Genomic DNA, 21608 nt, shown 5'->3' with positions numbered 1-21608 from the left:
TCATTCATCACATTAGTCTGAGTGATGACTGCTCTGCCCTACTCTTCAGAAATGACTAGCAGCTTTCTCACAATAGATCAGAAACTGCCAGCTCCAATCAGCAGCCTCTCTGCTACCATAAATCCTATCATGTAGATGTCCTCCACGGAAAGCATGGACAGACACGTGACCTTCCACTCATTCCAGGAATTCATCGTGTATCTGGACACGCGGGCTCACCCCGGCCCGGTCTTTTTGTTGAAAAAATTTGATCAATTGCATTGAGACCAGCTGACCAATTCCATAATTTCGGTTTATGGATAAATGCAGAGAGAGTCTCATTTAGATCCACAAGACAGAAGACAGCAGATAAAACAAGTAGCAGTGGCAGATGGGGAGGAGAGTGGGAGCAAAGAAGAACGTGCCGCCTTCACCGAGTAGCAGAAGAGAAGTAAAGTAAATACATTTATTATACTTTTTATTTATTCCTCCCTGGAAATAAACTCAAACTCCACATATGGTTTTACTTAAAGAGTCAGACCAACGTTTAAAAAGTGGAGTAAAATACTAAATCTGTAGATGTGTGCACTCTACAGTCACCGTCGCAATCACTCATCATCAACATAATGTTAAGCTAACCACTTCAAATGATGACAGCATGTGATTATCAGACAGCCAGCGGGACGCAGTCAGCATGAGACCCTCACAGTCTCACCTCAGTCTGAACTTCAGCTTCATCAAGTGTTTTAAGCTCCTCCACAGGCTGGAGTGGGACACAGGAAGCTGAGAGCACAATCAAAGGAGATAATGGAGCTGTAGAGTCCACAATGACAGAGAAACACAAGAGGAACCTCTGCTTTCACCACAAATTACACACAGAAGGAAAGAAACCAAACCGTATTCAACACTTTAACATATAATGTAAAACTAGGGCTGGGTGATATGGATGAAAACCATTATCTAGATATTTTTTTAACTCAAAGTCTGACCAGAAAGACCATTCTGGGTTAAATTTTCTGATGCAAAATGTCACACATGCACTTTTATTAACAAACAGCTGCACAACATGTTCCACTTTTAGCTTTTCCTTATAAGGGACAGCATGTGTGAGTGAGTTCTATGGCTTGTTTAGGGGAAGGTCTCGGTTAAGACGCACTCAGTAACAACTGCTAAAAACTAGTATTTTATAACAAAATAAGCAATAAAGTAAAATATATATTAATAGAGACGATATTGTATTTTTCAACATCGCCAAAACAGAAATCTTGATATATTGCCCAGCCCTATGTATGACATCATACACCTCAAACATCCTCACAAAGGTCGGAAATCAACAAAATACATCATGTCATGTCATCATTTGTTCTATTTTCATACTGTTTATTTGTGTATTTAATGAATTTTCTCTTGAGTTTAGCTGTCTTTATGTATATATTCTATAATGCTTTCTAACTTTACATTATTCATTGCTGTGCAGTCAGGACTACAAACTCCTCCTCCTCCTGCTGCTTCTGAACTACATCTCCCATGTGATCATAAGTGGTGACGAAAGTTTGCCTATTACATTTTTTACTTGTGTGCAAATTTTTTTTGCACAAAAACGCTTTGAAATGCAAAAGTTTTACAAAATATTTGTAAGTTGCCATGGCAACAGCTTTGTCTTTTGATGTAAGCAGGTGGTTTTTTTTTTCATGCCTTAAACCTCAAACTGAGAAAGAAGCCAAAACAAAATAACGTTTTTATGATCTAATCATCAAAATCAGATGACAACTGTGGGCGGAGTTATGGGTAGAGGAAAAACATTGTCGGCACATGCTGCCCAAGGTCAACGCTACACGTAGTGCAATATTTCTATGACAGCAATGCATGTTTTATTATTGCAATGAAATAAATACATGTATTTTCCTGCATAATTGTGACCAATATAAAAAGAGAGGGCAGTGTTACACCTAGGTGAGGGGGGAGGGAACAGGGAAGAGAAAGTCAGGGTAGGGCAATGGAAGGGATGGGGAAGAGTCGACTGTTTTGATTGTGCTGAGAGTGCAATGTGATGTTACAGTTTTTTGTGTTTGTTTAATCCATTATGCTGTATTAATAAAGCTTACAGCATCCATTTAATTCCTTTCATTTTCCATTTAATTACATTTGTTTTGGTTACATTACAATAAGAAATAACTTAATTTATTTACTCAGAATAAAACATTAAAGGGAAAAACAGTGATCATGAAATAAAATACATTATCACATTATTTAGTTCCATATATTCTTATTAAAAGTTACTGCACTGTAATTAATTAAAAAATATGATTTGAATACAAAGTTTTGTAATGGGTGGCACACGCACACACATGCACACACACGCACACACACCAGTTATTAAAGTTTGTTGCAGTCAAATCAAATCTGTACTTAAAAAACAAAGCAAAATGAATTATGAGTAATATGAAATTATTGTGCTTTATGAATCAACAATGGAGCCAAACTTCTACACGTCTTTTGTTCACACACACACGTTTTCATTGCATTAATTACACATGTGACTGTGTAATGATCTCATCAGGGAGGAATGTGTAATCAGAGCCAGCGTTTGCCTTTAATTCTCCCATCATTTAAAAGCTGATAATTATGATAATTACACCTGGACTTTAATCAGAAGCTAATTGTTCTTTTTCTTCTTCTTTGAAGCCACTCACACACACTGAGGTCACACACACACACACACACACATACTGTAATAATCCATCATTTAGGGATGTAACGTAAAACTTCACGTATAACATTATAAAACATTCTCTGAACAATCAGCAGTAATTACACGAGCAATAACAGGGGAAATAAGAAGCATTAATTAGCTCTTTGTGATAGCAGCATGCTAACATGGTGAGCTCTTAAAGGGATGCAGTTACAGAGGAGATGAAAGAAGGAAAGAAAAGCTTTACACAAGTGTTTATGTAACATTATAGACTTATTTCCTCGAGTTATTTTGTAAAAAAAAAAAAATCAGTTGCTGCCTCGGCTCTGCAGACAGTGACGGACGGGGAGTTGTCGCTTGAAGTCGCTTGAAAAGTTCAAATTTTTCAACTATCAAGTCACGCAAGTCGCTTGGCGTTGCGTCGCTTGGCGTCGCTTGACGTTGCATCATTTACATTGATTTTGAATGTAATCTAGTCGCTTCAGTCGCGTTAGGTGTGAACACACCTTTATGGGTGTTAAAAGTAGGGCTGTCACTTTAACACATAATAATAATTGCAACGAATTAACAATGAATTACAAAAAAAATTTGCGCGCTAAAAAAATAATGCTAAATAGTTGCTTTGTACTGCGTACCCCCATTTGAGAAACACTGGCCTACAGGATAAGCAGGTACAGATAAACTTTTCCTCTTGGTGTTTTCAAGGTTTAACTGTTCTATTCTATTCTTTAAAAGGCTTTTCTTTCTTCTTTGTCTCATGTGATCATTTCTAAATAGTTGCTTTGTCGGGTTTGAAAAAACTTTCAGAATAAATTGTGATTTACTGATTAAAATGGAACACAAAGGCTCACTGTGGTTGTAATGATGTGACTGTGTTAGCAATTAGCTAAAACTTCACACAGATGCTGATTCCTCTATGGAGGAGGAGGAACCTTAGTGACCTTTTAGTGTAATTAACCTACGCACTAAATAGATTGAATTATGCTAATTTAATCTACGAGTTCATTTATATTTGATTTATTCTAATGAGTACAAACACAGAGGACTGAACAGGAAATGTCAACATCAGCTTCTCTGGTAGAAAACTACAGTATGAGCTGGTTTTAGGTATTTTAGGGGAAAACTGTGAGATTTGCAACGTAAAATAATTTGACTAAATTCACCTAAACTGAAAAATAATAAAGTCTGTGTTTAGTGTTTGATTTTCATCTTTTTGTTCCCATTGATGGTAGTTGTGTTATTCCTTTACTCACTCAGGTGTGTCTAGTTTACTGAATACCTCCCTTCACTACTTACACTACCATGTTTGGCATCGTGGCTGTGTTCGAAATCGCATACTAACATACTACATACTACATACTACATACTAACATACTACATACTACATACTACATACTACATACTACATACTACATACTACATACTACATACTAACATACTACATACTACACTACATACTACATACTACATACTACATACTACATACTACATACTACATACTACTACTAACAATACTAACATACTACATACTACATACTAACATACTAACATACTACATACTACATACTAACATACTACATACTACATACTAACATACTACATACTAACATACTACATACTAACATACTAACATACTACATACTAACATACTACATACTACATACTAACATACTACATACTAACATACTACATACTACATACTAACATACTACATACTAACATACTACATACTACATACTACATACTAACATACTACATACTAACATACTACATACTACATACTACATACTAACATACTACATACTACATACTACATACTACATACTACATACTACATACTAACATACTACATACTACATACTAACATACTACATACTAACATACTACATACTACATACTACATACTAACATACTAACATACTACATACTACATACTAACATACTAACATACTACATACTACATACTAAATACTACATACTAACATACTAACATACTACATACTACATACTACATACTAACATACTAACATACTACATACTAACATACTAACATACTACATACTAACATACTACATACTAACATACTACATACTACATACTAACATACTACATACTAACATACTACAAACTCAATGAGTATATACTGTCTACTATAGACTATAAGTATGATTAGTATGATAAGCGTTCCCACTAAAGTATACTTCCAAGTTTCCCAAGATGCATTTAGAATCTACGTTAAAAACCTTGTTCACACTGAGGCTAAATATCTCTGTTGATTCTCCACCTTTATTTTGAAAGTTCTGAAAACATTTGAAGTGAGAAAGTGACCAAGTAGAATATCAACATGAGCTCATTTGATCCATAAAACTCACATAGTTAGTATGAGTAGTACGTTAGTATGAGTAGTACATGAGTATGAGTAGTACGTGAGTATGAGTAGTATCTTAGTATGAGTAGTATGTTAGGGTGAGTAGTATGTTAGTATGAGTAGTACATTAGTATTAGTACGTTAGTATGAGTAGTACGTGAGTATGAGTAGTATGTTAGTATGAGTAGTACGTTAATATGAGTAGTACGTTAGGATGAGTAGTACGTTAGTATGAGTAGTACATGAGTATGAGTAGTACGTGAGTATGAGTAGTATCTTAGTATGAGTAGTACGTTAGTATGAGTAGTACGTGAGTATGAGTAGTATGTTAGTATGAGTAGTACGTTAATATGAGTAGTACGTTAGGATGAGTAGTACGTTAGTATGAGTAGTACATGAGTATGAGTAGTACGTGAGTATGAGTAGTATCTTAGTATGAGTAGTACGTTAGTATGAGTAGTATGTTAGTATGAGTAGTACGTTAATATGAGTAGTACGTTAGGATGAGTAGTACGTTAGTATGAGTAGTACGTTAGGATGAGTAGTACGTTAGTATGAGTAGTACATGAGTATGAGTAGTACGTGAGTATGAGTAGTACGTGAGTATGAGTAGTATCTTAGTATGAGTAGTACGTTAATATGAGTAGTACGTTAGTATGAGTAGTATCTTAGTATGAGTAGTACGTTAATATGAGTAGTACGTTAGGATGAGTAGTACGTTCCTTGTTCAGCCTTCAGCTGAACAAGGAAGACGCCTTAAAACAGGAAGTCTACGCTACCATGGTAAGCATCATCAAACCAGTGTGAGTTACGTGAATGCAGCACTTCCTTAAATAATCAATACGTCACAGTTTGTCAAACATGTCGACCTCCACTCGTATAAAGTGCTTTATTTATTGCATCTACAGCTTCTAAATCTCCTCTTCTTCCTAAAGCTAACGTATGATTGTGTTTCAGCTGAGCTGTGTTTGTCTTTAGGGTGGAGTAATCGCTCTACTCCGACACTCTTATACTGGAACCAGTTCACTCCCTTTATCTACAAACAAGTGCGTTAGCTAATGATTCTGGGATTTCCTGTTTATCTCATTGTGTCTGTAGCTGTTTCCATTACCCTTGGAAATGCGCAAAATCTAAATAGCACAAAAAAAACACTGGCAATGGAAACACCTGGATTTACATATCAGCTAGTGTGCTAACTAGCTAGCATTCTAACTCTCTATTCAAAATTCTCTAAATCCAACCTACTCACCACAGGTGATAGTTTTTAGTTTTTTTTTTATAGAAGGGGCGGAGCCAACAGTGACGTAAGAAGCCACCAAAACATCACAAACATCCATTTTCAGCCAATAGCTAAATTCTATTGTAATAACATGGTTTAAACCCATAGAGGGCAGTCACTACAACTAAATATTCCAAATTTAAACACTTTGCTAAAATGTCAAGAGTTTGACAAAAATAAAAAAAACACCATTTCAGACTAAATTTTTTAGTTTTCAGCAGAAAAAAATATGTTTTACGTCAAATAACACGTACTGCGTTCCCGAGAAGTCAGTGAAATGACAAATAAAATTGTGCGACGTAAAATGGTAATTTACGTTGAAGTGCCTTTAAAATGATTTATCACACAACTATGTCGTAATATTTGACTCACAAATAAATGAGAAATGAACTTTCTTTTTTTTTTCTTTTGGGGTCCCATGGGGCCTCCCTGGACCCCAAATCGAAAATCGTGCTCCAGCATCGATGCGTCCACATCCATAGATTATAACTACCAAATTTCAGCCTGATCTGTTCATGAATAACAGAGTCGTAATGATTTTAACTAGTGTACACAACAAGAAGAACAACAAGAACAAAAGTGAGGGCGTTGACAGCCTGGTAGCCCCGCCTAAAAAAACACAACGTAACGTATTAAATATGAGTACATTTAAATCATAAAACTCACTGAAAACATCACCTGAGCCTAAAGCTCCACCTTTATTTCCCTCTCTGCTCTCGCACACGGTCAGAGGTCCCTGAACGCCTCATATCACAGCATCGATCAGGCTATTTTCATAATAAACTCCTCAGATCGTTAAAAAAAACACAGCAGTGAAACTTCTTGAAATTCGCTGCAATCATCAGAACGTCACCTATCGAAGTATCAACATCATCACACACTGTGAGCAGCTCTGTGATTATCACCAGCGCTCCTCAGGAAATGACTGTTGGAGAGGTCGTTTTCACACGGATCGATGCTTTAGATCTTCAGAAACGACCACGTGTGAGATACGAAAAAACTAATAATAGTAAAGCTGCAAAAGTCACAATATCCAGGTTCACTGAGCAAATGGAAGGGTCACACACACACACACACACACACACACACACACACACACAGAGCAACTATAACTCTCCTGGTTAATGGAGAAAAAATATGATGTCAGTGACTTTAATATTACTCTACTTATACTAGTAATGACATGTCACTGCAGGTTAGCATTATATGCTACTAAAGGGGGCGGGGAAATGAAAATTTAGGCTTGATATTTGCTTTAAAAAATATTACAACCAACCAGAGAGTTGGATTTGGTTCTAATCCCTATAAAAAACTATTAAATGATCTAAAAATCAGGCTGAATGTTTCACTCCAATAGAAAACAATGGATGTTTACAGGCAGTGGGGCCGTGTGACATCATCAATCATGTGATTTCAAGATGGAGGAACACAGGCTGTAAAACTGTAAAGTAGTCCTATTTTTAAAAGTTAATCAAATGAATAGGATTGTTAGGCATTGATCTATTTAGTAGATTTCAAAGGTTTTAAGCCGTATTTGTAGAAACAATGGCTGATGGCACGAATAAAGTTTCTGTAAATATTCAAAAAAAAATCCACCCACGCTTTTCTCATCCTGAGATGCAGAATTTTGACGTTTATTGCATTTCAAGGTTGTAAACATTGAATAAATATGACTATATATTATATAGTGTCACCAAATATTGTTAATAATAATAATAATAATAATAATGTCACGTAAAGGTTTGTAAAAGCTTGGAGGTTGTAATTCTCTGAGGGTTGAACAGCTGAAGGATGTGTTTCTACTTTAACACAAAGATGTCCTCAGAGACACGAGCCTTCTGGTGATGCAGGTACAGCTAATCGAAGCGTGTGTGTGTGTGTGTGTGTGTGCTGCAGTAATGCAATAAACACAAAGTGGATTTCCAGAGCGTAACAATGGCAGTAAAGGAGGAGGAGGAGTCTATTGTGTGGCTCAGAGGAAACCAACCACGTCTCTGACGGAACAATCTAGAACTAAAAGTCAAACTCATCACTGTCGTCCTTTTCTGGAGAAGAAACAAGAAATCACAATAAGAACAAAGTAAAAACACTTCTATGCATCTGGCTAGTGTTTCTCAAATAGGGGTACGTGTACTCCTAAGGGTACGTGATGTCACTACAGGGGGTACTTGAGTGTGTAGAAAATTAGAAATGAAAGCATTGAAATCTGGGTTTCAGAATGTTTTTTTTTTTTTTTTTTTTGTTGAAATGATAAAAATGCTAAATATGACCAGCAACTCATAAAAACACAATAAAAACACACAAAATCTGTCAGGAGAAAAATAAACTGAATAATGAAAAGAACAAACTAACGACAACAAAATACACAAAATGACACCAAACACGCACACACACAAATACTCACTATTTAGAGCAACACACAAAACGACAACAAAGACACAATAAATGAGAGAAAAATATACAAGATCACCACAAAACACACAAAAACATACAAAACGATACCAAAAACACACATTAAACATTACCAAAAAACAAAATGACTAAAAAAACACACAAAAATAAAAGAAAAATATACTGAATAATAAAAAGAAGAACTTTCTTTGTGTTAGAAATGTCACACTGATGTATATACTCTACACTCAATGAGTATATACTCAACTCAACTTTATTTGTATAGCGCAATTTACAACAGTCATCTCTATGAGTTTATCAAAATCTAAAATTCATAATAGGAAAGAAAAAACCCAAAAAGATCCACATGAACAAACATTTAGTGACAGTGAGAAGAAACAACTTCCTTTTAACAGGAAGAAATCTCTGTTAGAACCAGGTTCAGAGGTGGCAGCCATCTGCGTGGACTGGTTGGGGCTGTAATGAGTTTCTTTCTACGTCGTCACTGTCTGTAGAGCTGAAGCAGCACTGAGAGGGCTGAGGCAGCACTGAGAGGGCTGCACACGTCCTCTACTTAATGAAAGAGGAAAACTCCGTGAATAAGCATTTTAAATGATATTTTGAGTGAACTCATCCTTTAGTAACTCTGTTTATGAAAAGTGCTGTAAACAAAGAAGTGATCAACCAAAGAACGAAGGGTACATGGATTCTGATCAATAACTGATCGTCTCCAGCAGATTTGAACATTTCTCTCACATTCACGCATTGAGCTGAATTCATATCCACACAAACACACGAGACAAGCTTAAAAATCAGGAAGGTTTTATTCCATTTTCCGTCTCGCTGCATGAATCACACACTGACAGAAACAACATCTAATCATTGTTGACTTTCAGTACGTAGAGGCGTCTGGAGGTCAGGATGTACGCCCTCTCATTGGTCGCCCTGAAGCCCAGGATCGGCTGGTCTGAGTCCAGGCTGGCCACCTGTTGCTTGGCAACCTGTCCAACCTGGCGCCCCTGCCTCCTGTTGAAGAGGACGGTCTCCAACGTGGACGGCTGTCGGTAGATGAAGGTTCGACGCAGACAATCGCACAGAGACGCGTACGAGAAGTTTGGAGCACAGGTGGAAAACTTTTTATCCCGTTTGGACGCCTGGACGTAGCCTGAGGAGAAGATCAGAGGTTCAACATGTCATGAGTTCTCAACCCTTTTATTAAGTCATTTATCACCTCCATCCTGTGTCATAGAAACAAGTCATTTAAGCCATTCATGCATGTTTTCCTGATATTGGCCACGTTTACACAAAACAGGGTCAGGGTCGAATAAATGCGAACTAATTACAATTATGACATAATTATTATTGTAATTTTAACTGGGAAAATATGTTGCTATTCTAATGGTAATTGAATTGTAATTGAGTTCAAATAAATAACTTTGTAATTGTAACTGGCATGGGAATTCTATAAAAACTATTAATTACAATGTAATTAAAACACTAAACTGGGGAACCATGTTACAGTTTTCCCACTGCATTTTACTTATCTTAAATATCATTATATAGTAAAGGTCCCTTAGGAGAGCTCTTCTTCTCTGCTTCATTACCACCAAACCTCAGAGTTTAAATTGTCGCCCCCTGTGGTCATCGATTATTTTTTGGGTCACAACTGTTTTTATCCTCTTTCCGTAAACAAAAGAGATTTACATCAACATCTTAAACTTTTCCTGATTATTTAGAGCAACAAAAAACAGCACAAGTTGATATTGTGACTGAAAAAGCAGTTAAATAATCTAAAAATCTGTTAAATGATCTAAAAAATCTGTTAAATAATCTAAAAATCTGTTAAATAATCTAAAAATCGGTTAAAAAATCTAAAAATCAGGCTGAATGTTTCACTCCAATAGAAAACAATGGGATGTTTACAGGCAGTGGGGCCGTGTGACATCATCAATCACATGATTTCAAGATGGAGGAACACAGGCTCTAAAACTGTAAAGTAGTCCTATTTTTAAAAGTTAATAAAACTAATATGGTGTAAAATAATGTATTTTGTTAGACATAGATCTAATAATAATGACATTTCAATGAATTTAGGCCACATTTGTAAAAACGTAAAATTTCCGTGTCATGTTTGAACTTGATTTTAAATGAAAAAAAAATAAAAACATAAAAAGAAGAAATGAGTCAAATACAGTTTTTTGTATTACAACATGAATTCCATTTTTTTCACTGGTGAATATTGAAAAGCCTTCACATGTGTCGTATTTATCAGAGGTCCTGCTGGTGTTCCTCTGGGTGTTTCCACTCACAGCTAACGGGCTAAGGCGATGAGGCGTTCACTGTCGCTCCAACAGGTGTCAACTGCATCCGTGCACTTTTCCCCCCACATCGTCTAACTATTCACGTGAGCCCTGAGGCAGTAAATGGATTATCTTTTCCATGGAAATCTGGTTAGTCTCTGCTAATTCCACCCTGGATAATCACGTCTGTCAGTTTTTCCCATCAGCCTCTCTGTTGGACTGGAAATAACACCTGGGATTCAGGCGTCGCCCTGAAGCAAAGCTGAAGGTAAATGAAGAGAAAACCTGCAGATAAACTCACTGCAGACGGGGGAGGCGTTCAGGTGTTATAGGAAATCTGAGACATCAGAGCAGAGCTTCTCAACTGTTTGAGACGACAGACTTTCAATCCAAATACAGACAAAATGTCAACTTAATATAAATGTTTAATAAAGATACGGAGCAGTTTGTTCCCGCGCTGAGATTAATAACAGACACTGGAAATATTCAGCAAAATGTCACATATCCTTTAAACAGTTGTTCATGGTCTCAAACAATGAGATAAAAACAGACATTTACTAAAATGTTAATCAGAGTTGATGCTAATCTTTCATGTATAAATCCATTTTAAAGGCTGTACCTGTAGTGGAAATGTATAGAACAAAAAATGTGTTTAATGTATTACCGATAAACTAAATATGTGGGGCTCCTTGGCCCCCACTCTTTCTGCTGGCCTGGGCAGCGCTTGGGTTCACAGTAGCGGTTCTTACACATACACTGGTCTACGATGCACTGGCACGTCTTAGACTGTGGGATAAAACTGGGCTTAACTTTAGTCACGTTGATCCTAAATACCTGTTCTAGGTATTACCACTGACTCCTCCCCTCTGTCCACAGTCACCACCATTATAGCTAAGCTTCACACTGGTTTGATTACACAACACAATAAACACAACTACAACATCACTTTAAAATATTCAACTCTTCCCCACCATTACATTTCCTACCTTGAGTCCCCCCCCCCCCCACACACCCTCCACCCCCTCACCCAGGTGTAACACCGCCCTCTCTTTTTAGATCCTCCCTATTATAAAGTGTTTCTTATCCTTCCTGATGGAGGGCTGGTGATGGTCATATATTCATTTATTTCATTACAATAACAAAACATTGCTGTCTTATAATGACTGCACTTCTTGTACTGTTGACCTTTGACAGTATGTGCAGACAAAGGAAAAAAAAACAAAAAAAAACACTGTAGACCAACAGAACACTGTTGCCTAGCAACAGCTAACAGGACTCAACCAACGCGTGCCATATCCTGACCAAAATGGTGACTCTCCACAGTTCATAATCCAAGGATCTAAAAAGTCCCTGAGGATGAAGGTGAGACTGTAAGAGGGAACGTTAGCTGTGTTGCCAAGTTTGGTGGTTCATTTTTGGCCGTTATTTGGTTCATATTTGGCAACGTGGAGAACACGTTTGTGAAAATCTTTAAACTCCGACACAGAAATAAACCAGTTGAACACAAATACTATTGAAGTAAAGATAACCACTCTGGGGTCCTACCCAGCGCGTTGAACGTAGCGACGTGCTCCCACATGTTGCCAGGTTGGTCCGGATGCGGCTGCCACACCAGAGCGTCCACGTCGTGTCGGAGGCAGAAACACGGCATCTGCGTGGGGTCCACGTTGACGGTGAACAGGTACTGATGGCTAGCCAGGTTCACCTGCACATTGTAGGGAGACACAGATGAGACGCTCTTATTTTGTAGGAGTCACTGAATGTGTCCGTCACACAAGAACAGGCTTTGATGTTACAATAACGTATATATTACGTGTGTGTGTGTGTGTGTGTGTGTGTGCATGATTGTAACAAATAAATTACAATACTTGAGCCATTTTTTAATCAGCACGTTCTTCCCCACCTCGTTACTCATTACAAATTAAAATATGAAAATAATTAACGGAATGGGAATGTCAGAGAGCACAAAAATAACAACTTCCGGTTTACGTGCAGATTGGAGGTCACGGTGAGAATGGGATGCCCGGGGCTGGGCGGAGATCCTACCTCAGCAGTTACCGATGGTTATATTGATCAGACATGTGGTTTGATCCAGACCAGTCCTCTTTTCACGTCTTGTCAGAACCGTCTGGTGTGTTTTTACAAACTCATCAAAATGTCTGGGTTTCCCAGGAACCCTGAACGCATCTCGGGGAACACGTTCATTTAAAAAAGCGTAACTCCGCTAATATTCTCTTTATCTGAGAAACTCCACCAGTTTCTGAAAGTTAATGAGTTGCTATTTACATCTAATATTAATCAATATCTCAGACACACACTTCATTCACTAACTGTTTGTTTTCTCATACAGTCTTTTTCATTTACCTAAAAATAAAATAAAGAGAACAAAGTGGACGTTTATGGTCATTTTGCTTCTTTTTATGCATACTTTACTTTTACTTGTACTTTTGATACATGACTATTTTTTCTCACAGGATACTTTTGATACTTAAGTCTATTAAATGTGAACTGTTTTAACTTTTACTCAAGTGATTTTCTAATGGGGGACTTTCACTTTTACCAACGTCTACACATTTTTTTGACCCACTTTTTTCAGGGTTGTGGGGGGTCTGCTGGTGCCCATCTCCAGCACTCTAGGGCGTTGGGGGGGGGGTAAACCCTAGACAGAGCATCACACACACCTACGGGTAATTTAGAGACTCCAGTCAACCTAACAGTGGATTGTGGGAGAAAGAACCCAGAGGAAACCCACGCAGCACAAAGAGAACATGCAAACTCCACACAGAAATGATCCAAGTGTCCACCCCAGGGCCTTCTAGCCTTTCACCAAAGTCAAGTTCAGTGATTGTACTTTAACCTAGTTCATTTTTTCCAGGTATCTTATAAACCTCTGATGATGTGTGAACTAATTATTTACGAGTTGATGTGAGGCATGATTTCCCCCGTAAGGATTAATAAAGAATCTAAAATGAAACATCTTTTCATTGTGTTGCTGCTGATATAATCATGGAGTGGGAGCTTCAGGTGTTTAAGCTCAAAGATTAAAACGCAGCCTAAACCAAACAATGGCAGGAACACGTAGTGCTTATGTTCTCCATGAGGAGGATTTGGGATTTGTTGGAGTGGCAGCAGAGCAGATCCAGGATAATCCCGTTCAATCGGGATCTAAATTCCCTCTAATTCCCCTGAGCGGTGACACAGAGAGCTGTGAATCAATAGAGGAGGGGGGCGGGGCTTATTAAGGCCAGGGACTGTTTTTATGAATGACCTGTGGGTCAGGATGTCAGAGTTTAAAGCAACACAGACACGTTTCTGCACTGCAGCCACGCAGAGCAGCAGAAGATGATCAATAACACGCGTTTAATTAGGAACCTGACACACGTTCCTCACATTCATCTCATTTAAACCCAAGATGAGCCTCCGCGTACGTAAAGAAGTGACAGAACGTCAGTGTGAAGAGTCACACGTGGAGCAGCGATGAAGTCACTTTGTAAACAACAAATGGAGACGCACCAGAATAGAAGAGACACAGGATTACGTAACGGAAAAGCAGCGTGAGATGCACGTGTCAAACGTACCACAACATTTCCACAAATGTTTAACAAAAACACGAATAGCTGAATCAGTAAGAATGAGGAGCTCCTCCTCCTAACACAGACATGGAGAAGTGGCCCTCGATATAGAGGTTGGTGGATGGTTTAAAAACACACAAAACAACACAAAAATTACCCAGAAAAATACTACACAAAATTTGCAACACAAGTACACAAAATGACTGCAATAAATCACAAAACTCCAATAAAATTACACAAATCTTAAGTAAAAAGACACAAAATGCAAACTCCCAAAAATTCCAAAAACACACTCAAAATAAGAAAAATGCAAAAAATGAGTCCAAAAACGCAAATTTGCAACAAAAAAAATTTTTTTTTTTCTTCAAAAACACACAAAATAGCAACACAAAAACAGAAACATACAAAAATAATAAAATGACTCCAAAACGTCACAGAACAACAAAAGAATTACCCAAAAAACAAAAATGGCAACAAAAACATACAAAATGACTGCAATAAAACACAAAATTCCAATGAAAATACACAAAACAATTTCAAAAACACACAAAATAGCAACACAAAGGCATAAAGATACAAAAAATAATAAACTTACTTCAAAAACACATAAAACCACTCCACAACAAAAAACACAAAAAGTATCCCCAAACACACAAAATGGCAACAAAAACTTACAAAATGACTGCAATAACACACAAAGTTCCAATGAAAATACACAAAACAATCTCAAAAATATAAAAAAAATAGCAAGAAAAAGAAAGAAAGACTCACAAACTCACAAAACACTAAAATTACCCACCAAAAAAACCCCAAAAATGCAACAAACACATATAAAATGACTCCAAAAACATGCAAATTTGCAACAAAAACCCACAAAATAGCAACAAAAAGACAGAAACATACAAAAAATAATAAAATGGCTTAAAAATTAAAAAAAATAGACAAAAAATAAAACACAAAAATGACCCCAAAAAACACACAAGGGCAACAAAAACATACAACAAGACTGCAATAACACAAAATTCCAATGAAAATACACTAAACGATTTCAAATACACACATAATAGCAACAAAAAAACACAGAGATATGCAAAACAAGAAAATGACTTCAAAAACGGACAAAATGTCTCCCAAAACACAAACACACAAAATAACTGCAATAACACACTAGACAAAAATGAACGTTGCTAATGTGTCCCTCTGATCAGACTATATGTCTATATGTAACGTAGACAACACGTGTTTGTTCACCAAGGTTCATCCACCTTCAACACTATAAAAACCCAAGGTCCATGTTTCTAAAAGCTGCTCCATCAGCAGACGAAGAGGAAGGACATGAAGCTGTGGCTGAAAGCTGGACACTTCATCCTCATCTTCATCATCATCATCATCATCAATAAGAAAGAAGCTGCATTATATACACATAATAAGAGCAGCTCAGACTCACAACATCCGCTGCTGATGAATGACTTGTTCCAGCTCTCAGAGGAGGGGGCAGTGGGGGGGGGCTTTTAAATGAGCATTCTAGTGTTTTTATCAAAAGGCTGATGGAACTCAGTGGTAGAGACAGGAAGTAGCACGAAAAACACATTAGGAGAGAAGAAAGGAGGCCAGATGTCTGAAATAACAGCTGAAATACCAACTCCGTCATCATCGTCCTCCTCATCTTCATCATCATCATCATCAGTGCTGCCATCCTGTTCCTGCTAAACCTGCTGCTGCCATGACCAATCAGTGATCAGTGTGACCGTCCGTCCTCAGTCAGGCTCACAATGGAGAAGCACGGCTTGTACTAAGTTCTTTGAATGGGAAACAAAACAAAAAATGGAACAAATGAAGAATTCAGTGTGAGAGCTGAGCTGGAGCCACCGCCACGAATAGAATCAGACATACTGTATAAAGTAAAGCCTTCAGTGGATCCATTCAATAAATATAATAACTAGAAAATGTACCGAACAAGAACAAAAACACACAAACCACAGCAGAAATAGTGAAAATTATTCCAAAAGAAGACACAAAATTAGTCCAAAACGATCAAAAAAATACACAGGATGGGAGAAAAATGTACAAAATAACAACAAAAACACAAAAGTACGCACAAAGAACAGAAAAATAAACAAAACGTCCCAAAAACAACTACAAATGTTTGCACAAAGAACAAAAAAACGATAAAAAATATATAGAATGACAGAAAAATATACAAAACAAGAACAGAAACACACAAAAAGCATAAATGCACAAAATTATTTTAAAAAGGACACAAAATGACACAAAGAAAAAGAAAAATTGACAAAACAATAACAGAAATACACAAAATGACTCCAAAAATACACAGAATGACAAGAAATGTACAAAACAACAGCAGAAATACACAAAATTATAAAACACAAAATAATGACAAAAATGCACAAATAACAGAAAAAGAAAGAAAACGACCAAAAAAAAAAAACAACTAAATGTTAACAAAAACACAGAATGAGAGAAAAATAAGAACAAAAATAGCACAGGAGTGATGAGCGTTAAAGTTGCATTTTTCAAAATAAAAGAGAAAGGCTTTGGTCCACAGGTGGTTGGGGACCATTGTCGTTGTACAGTTGATACTGGGTCAGTGTTTGAGTGACAGGAGGAGGAAAATTCTATCTCCCGTAGAGCTGCAACTAACCATTATTTTTGTTGTCGACTGATCGATCCATTATTTTTATCCATTAGTCGCCAAGTCACGATTATTTCTCTGTTAAAGGAAAAAACTGGATTTTATCATTCATTTACAAAAGTAAACTAGTGAAGTGCTCGTAGGAAGTATGTATATATTTAGCACTGTAATATAGGCTAGCATACATCTGCAGCCTGCTGAGAGAGAGAATTAGAACTACAAATTTACTTCCTTCTGTTGATTCTCGTTTTTTTTATGTTTTTTTTTATTTTGCCATTGAAAGAAGCCATTACGTCTCAAAATAACTTCACTAATCAATCAATCTTTATTTGTATAGCGCCAATTCTTAACACGTGTCATCACAAGACATTTCACACTCGTGAACCAAGCAGCAGCCATGTTGAAAGTCTCAGCTCTGTCTGTCCCTGAACGGCAGACAGACACACAGACAGAGATTCCTTGCTTTTATAGATATAGATTCAACGACGCGTCAATAAACATTATCGATTATGTCGACTGCAGAATGATCTCCTGCTCGGCAGATGTTCTGACAGAGAACACACACACACACACACAGGTCAGCTGGTGTGTGGTGGGCAGGCGACACATTCAAATGGACACAATGATGGTTTTACAAACCCAGAAACAAAATAAAACACTGGACTCAAACAGAATCTCTTCAAAGAGCTCCACCAGTAATGGAGAAGAGCTTTTATTCACATTAAAACGCTCATCAAAGGCCACGCTGCATACCTCCAACACACGTCAATAGCTTTGAGTTTCACCATGAAAGGCTTCATTATTCCTCTGGGATAGAAGTTCTACGACTGAAACATAGACATGATGTGGTGCAAACAAAATAAAAAGAGCTCCAATAATCCTGTGCTTTCAGAAAACACTGACTCACACATTAATCACTGCTGTCAACACACACACGCACACAAACGTATAACCCTCATACTGACACAGTTAAAATAACTAAAGAATTAAACTTATGTTGATACCAACTGGTTTCAAATCACCATGAAGCATCAAACTTTACGTCTGCACGCAGAACTCCATAAAAACACACATTAGCGCTAATGTTTGCTGTCATAAAAGCCTGTTTAGTATCATTAGTGGACTTTAGGAGCATCGATGACAACAAAAATATACAAAATCACTGAAAAAAAAATCTAACTCATTACAAAATTAAGGAAAAAGACAAAAATAATGCAAAAATATATAAAATGTGAAAAGAAACAAACAAAAATAACAGAGAAACCCATGAAATGACAAGAAAAATACACAAAAGGACAACAAACATACACAAAATAAATCTAAAATCTGAACAGAAACACAAAATTACCTAAAAGTTGCACAAGTCGACTAAAAATACACAAAAATAACAGAGTAACGTATGAATTGATGACAAAAATGCACAAAATGATTTGACGAAACATACAAAATTAATGAAAAAAACACAACAAAAATAATACAAAAATATATAAAATGGGAAAAGAAAAGTTGCACAAGACACAAAAACAACAGAGATTAAATCTGGTTTGGAAGCAAAAGATATGAAAAAACATGTTTTAAAAATAATTCTGCATCCTTTTTGTGGCACTATTTGTACATAAACAAGTAAAATGATCAACAGTTAGCCCCCACTGTACTGCTGAACAGTGTTCATTAAAATAATCATCATTTTGTCAAACATTTTAGTGCTAAATAAATATATAAATAAGTAAATAAAAAGATGGTAGAGGACGCTCTTGAGAAACTAATCAGAAGTGATTGCATTCATTTGAGTTAATCTCATTTAATCAGTGGCTGCAAAATAAATAGTTATTTCAGTGTTTGAAACGTACAAGTAACAGTTATATAATAAAAGTAGAAATGATCAAAGTCAACAAAACCTGTACAGATTTAGTCGACTAAAAACATTCAGACATGGTGGCCCTCAATCTTATTTTGTGGGGTCCTCAAAGCAAACGCACAGAACAACAAAATAACCCCCAAAACACATAGATTAAAAAGAAAAATACACAAAATAACAACAAAAATACACAAACTTACAACAAAAACAGACAAATTAGGAAAAAAATAGACTTAATAACAACAAAAACTGACAAAAAAGGAGAAAAATACACTAAATGTCAGTAAAAATACACAAACTTACAACAAAAACAGGCAAATTAGGAGAAAAATACACTTAATAACAACAAAAATACACAAACTTACAACAAAAACAGACAAAAAAGGAAAAAATACACTAAATGACAATAAAAATACACAAATAACTCTAAAAACACATAGATTGACAAAAAAAATTATACTAAATGACAACAAAAAACAGACAAAATAGGAGAAAAAAAACACTAATATATATACATATATATATATATTTATTTATGTTTTAAATGTTTGCCTTATTTAATGCTGTTTAACAACAACAAAAAACACAAACTCTATGTTATTTCCTGTATTAATGCTCAGATTAGTCAATATTCTGATTAAATTAAGATTTGAAGAAATGTTATGTTACATTAATGTGTGCACTTGTTTTTACATAACAGTCTTTTACTGAATTATGAACATTTTCTTTTCTTTGTCGAGTGTTTCTTCTTTTCATCTGTAATATTTCTTTTCTATTTCTTCCTGTGATCAATAAAGTATTTCTGATGTTTTCAAACTCAACATTATTAAAGAACAGAAGCTTCTCATTCAATAAACAAACGTCTCTGAACGCCACACACGTCAACGCTGTCCTTTTTCTACATGAAAGACATTATAAAATACTTTAAAAACCTACAGTTGGAGAAAAAAATAACTCATGAAAAGATAAATATCGTGTCTTTTTTTTGATGAATATATTATTCAACACGTGAGTTTTTGCAGATGAAGCCATTATTGCCTGGTGTCGTCTTCTTATGATTCCAGTCATGCAGGAGCTCAATCTGCTCCTCTACACGTGTGTGTGTGTGTGTGTGTGTGTGTGTGTGTGTGTGTGTGTGTGTGTGTGTGTGGAGCTCTTCAGACGAGTGTTTGATTAAAGGGTAACACACACACACACACCTAGAGAGGCCTGGGAATCAGCTGGTATGTGTTACTTGTTACCTACCACATGAGTGGGCTTCAGAGACGCTTCATCAAAGTGTGTGAGGCTGGAGCCGTCATCAAAAAAACGATCATAGTCCTCCAGCTCCAGGGAGTTACAGGCCGGCTTGTTCCAGTCTGGGTCTGAGTTCTACAGCAGAGGAACAGGAACATTTACACATGGTCACACTTGTGTAGCATCGATTATAAAGTAGGAAACCTGGTGTGTACGGAGCGCTTTCAGTGACCCCACGGACACGTACGAGCATCAGGAGCCCACAGCGGCTAACCAGTAGCTACAGACTATAGCTAGAATTAATACATTTAGTGCTGAGTCATTAAAAGTGACTAAGGGTGATCTCATACATATCTATTTGCCAAGCCCACCAAACTTTGTGAACTACGTCACGCTGGTGAAACGGTCGGTCTCTGATTAGACAGAATACTTCAACCTCCAATGCTGTGACGATGTGGTGCTGCTCTGTCACTACTGACAGTCACACCGTATCACTGTCATCATCATCATCATCATCATCATCAGCAGCAATTTCAGACTTTTTATTTCTTTTCATTCTTTCATTCATCCCATATATTCCCAGAGTCAATAAATATATATTTAATTTCCTAAAAGGCTTGCCATAATACACACACACACACACACACACACACACACACACACACACACACACACACACACACACACACACACACACACACACACACACACACACACACACACACACACACACACACACACACACACACACACACACACACACACATATATATACATATATATATTAACAGGGAAGGTGTGATTCTTATAGGAAGGTCCAAGTGTGCAACAATTATTACGACTGTGTTGATTTAAAAAAGGACAAAACAACATAAAAGTGTTGTGTTTTAACCAGTAGGGGGCGACATCACAGCGTAGGGGATCGGGGCCCCCTACGCTAAACAGTGCTGGTGAGAACACTGCGTTCCTTTATCATCTCAGGCATTGGTTCTCATACTTTTTCTAAAGAATAAAAAATATCAGAGCACCCCCAAAATGTCAAAAATGGGTAAAAAAAAAAAAAAGGTTAAAAGAAATTATTATTCTAAAAAACATTGATACTAAAACACAGTGATAATCAAATTTTTGAGTGTAAAGAAAACATTTTTTATTTTATTTTTCATGCTCAATCTTCAGCAAGGCATTTGTTTTTGTTTTTCCGATATGAATATTTCACGTACTGTATGTAGAGTTCAGTCTTGTTATACATTTTTAAATTATTATTTATGTTAGAGTGAAAG

The 21608-nt window shown here is 36.6% G+C and overlaps 1 protein-coding gene across 1 annotated transcript in view; it reads right to left on the bottom strand.

The window, feature by feature from the left end:
• Positions 1-9514: 9514 nt before the first annotated feature.
• The window catches only part of nudcd1 (NudC domain containing 1), a 42353-nt gene continuing 30259 nt past the window's right edge, over positions 9515-21608 (bottom strand). Inside the window, exons 8-10 of the mRNA XM_028460700.1 lie at positions 20338-20463; positions 12555-12714; positions 9515-9874 (exon numbers count right to left, since the gene is read on the bottom strand). Coding sequence (XP_028316501.1) covers positions 9585-9874; positions 12555-12714; positions 20338-20463 — 576 coding nt within the window. The 3' untranslated portion in view covers positions 9515-9584. The remainder of the gene's footprint in view (positions 9875-12554; positions 12715-20337; positions 20464-21608) is intronic.

This window comes from Gouania willdenowi, chromosome 11 (genome assembly GCF_900634775.1).
Source record: "Gouania willdenowi chromosome 11, fGouWil2.1, whole genome shotgun sequence".
NCBI lineage: Eukaryota > Metazoa > Chordata > Actinopteri > Blenniiformes > Gobiesocidae > Gouania > Gouania willdenowi.
The sequence above is the reverse complement of the archived record's forward strand: the minus strand, read 5'-3'. Positions and strand labels throughout refer to the sequence as shown.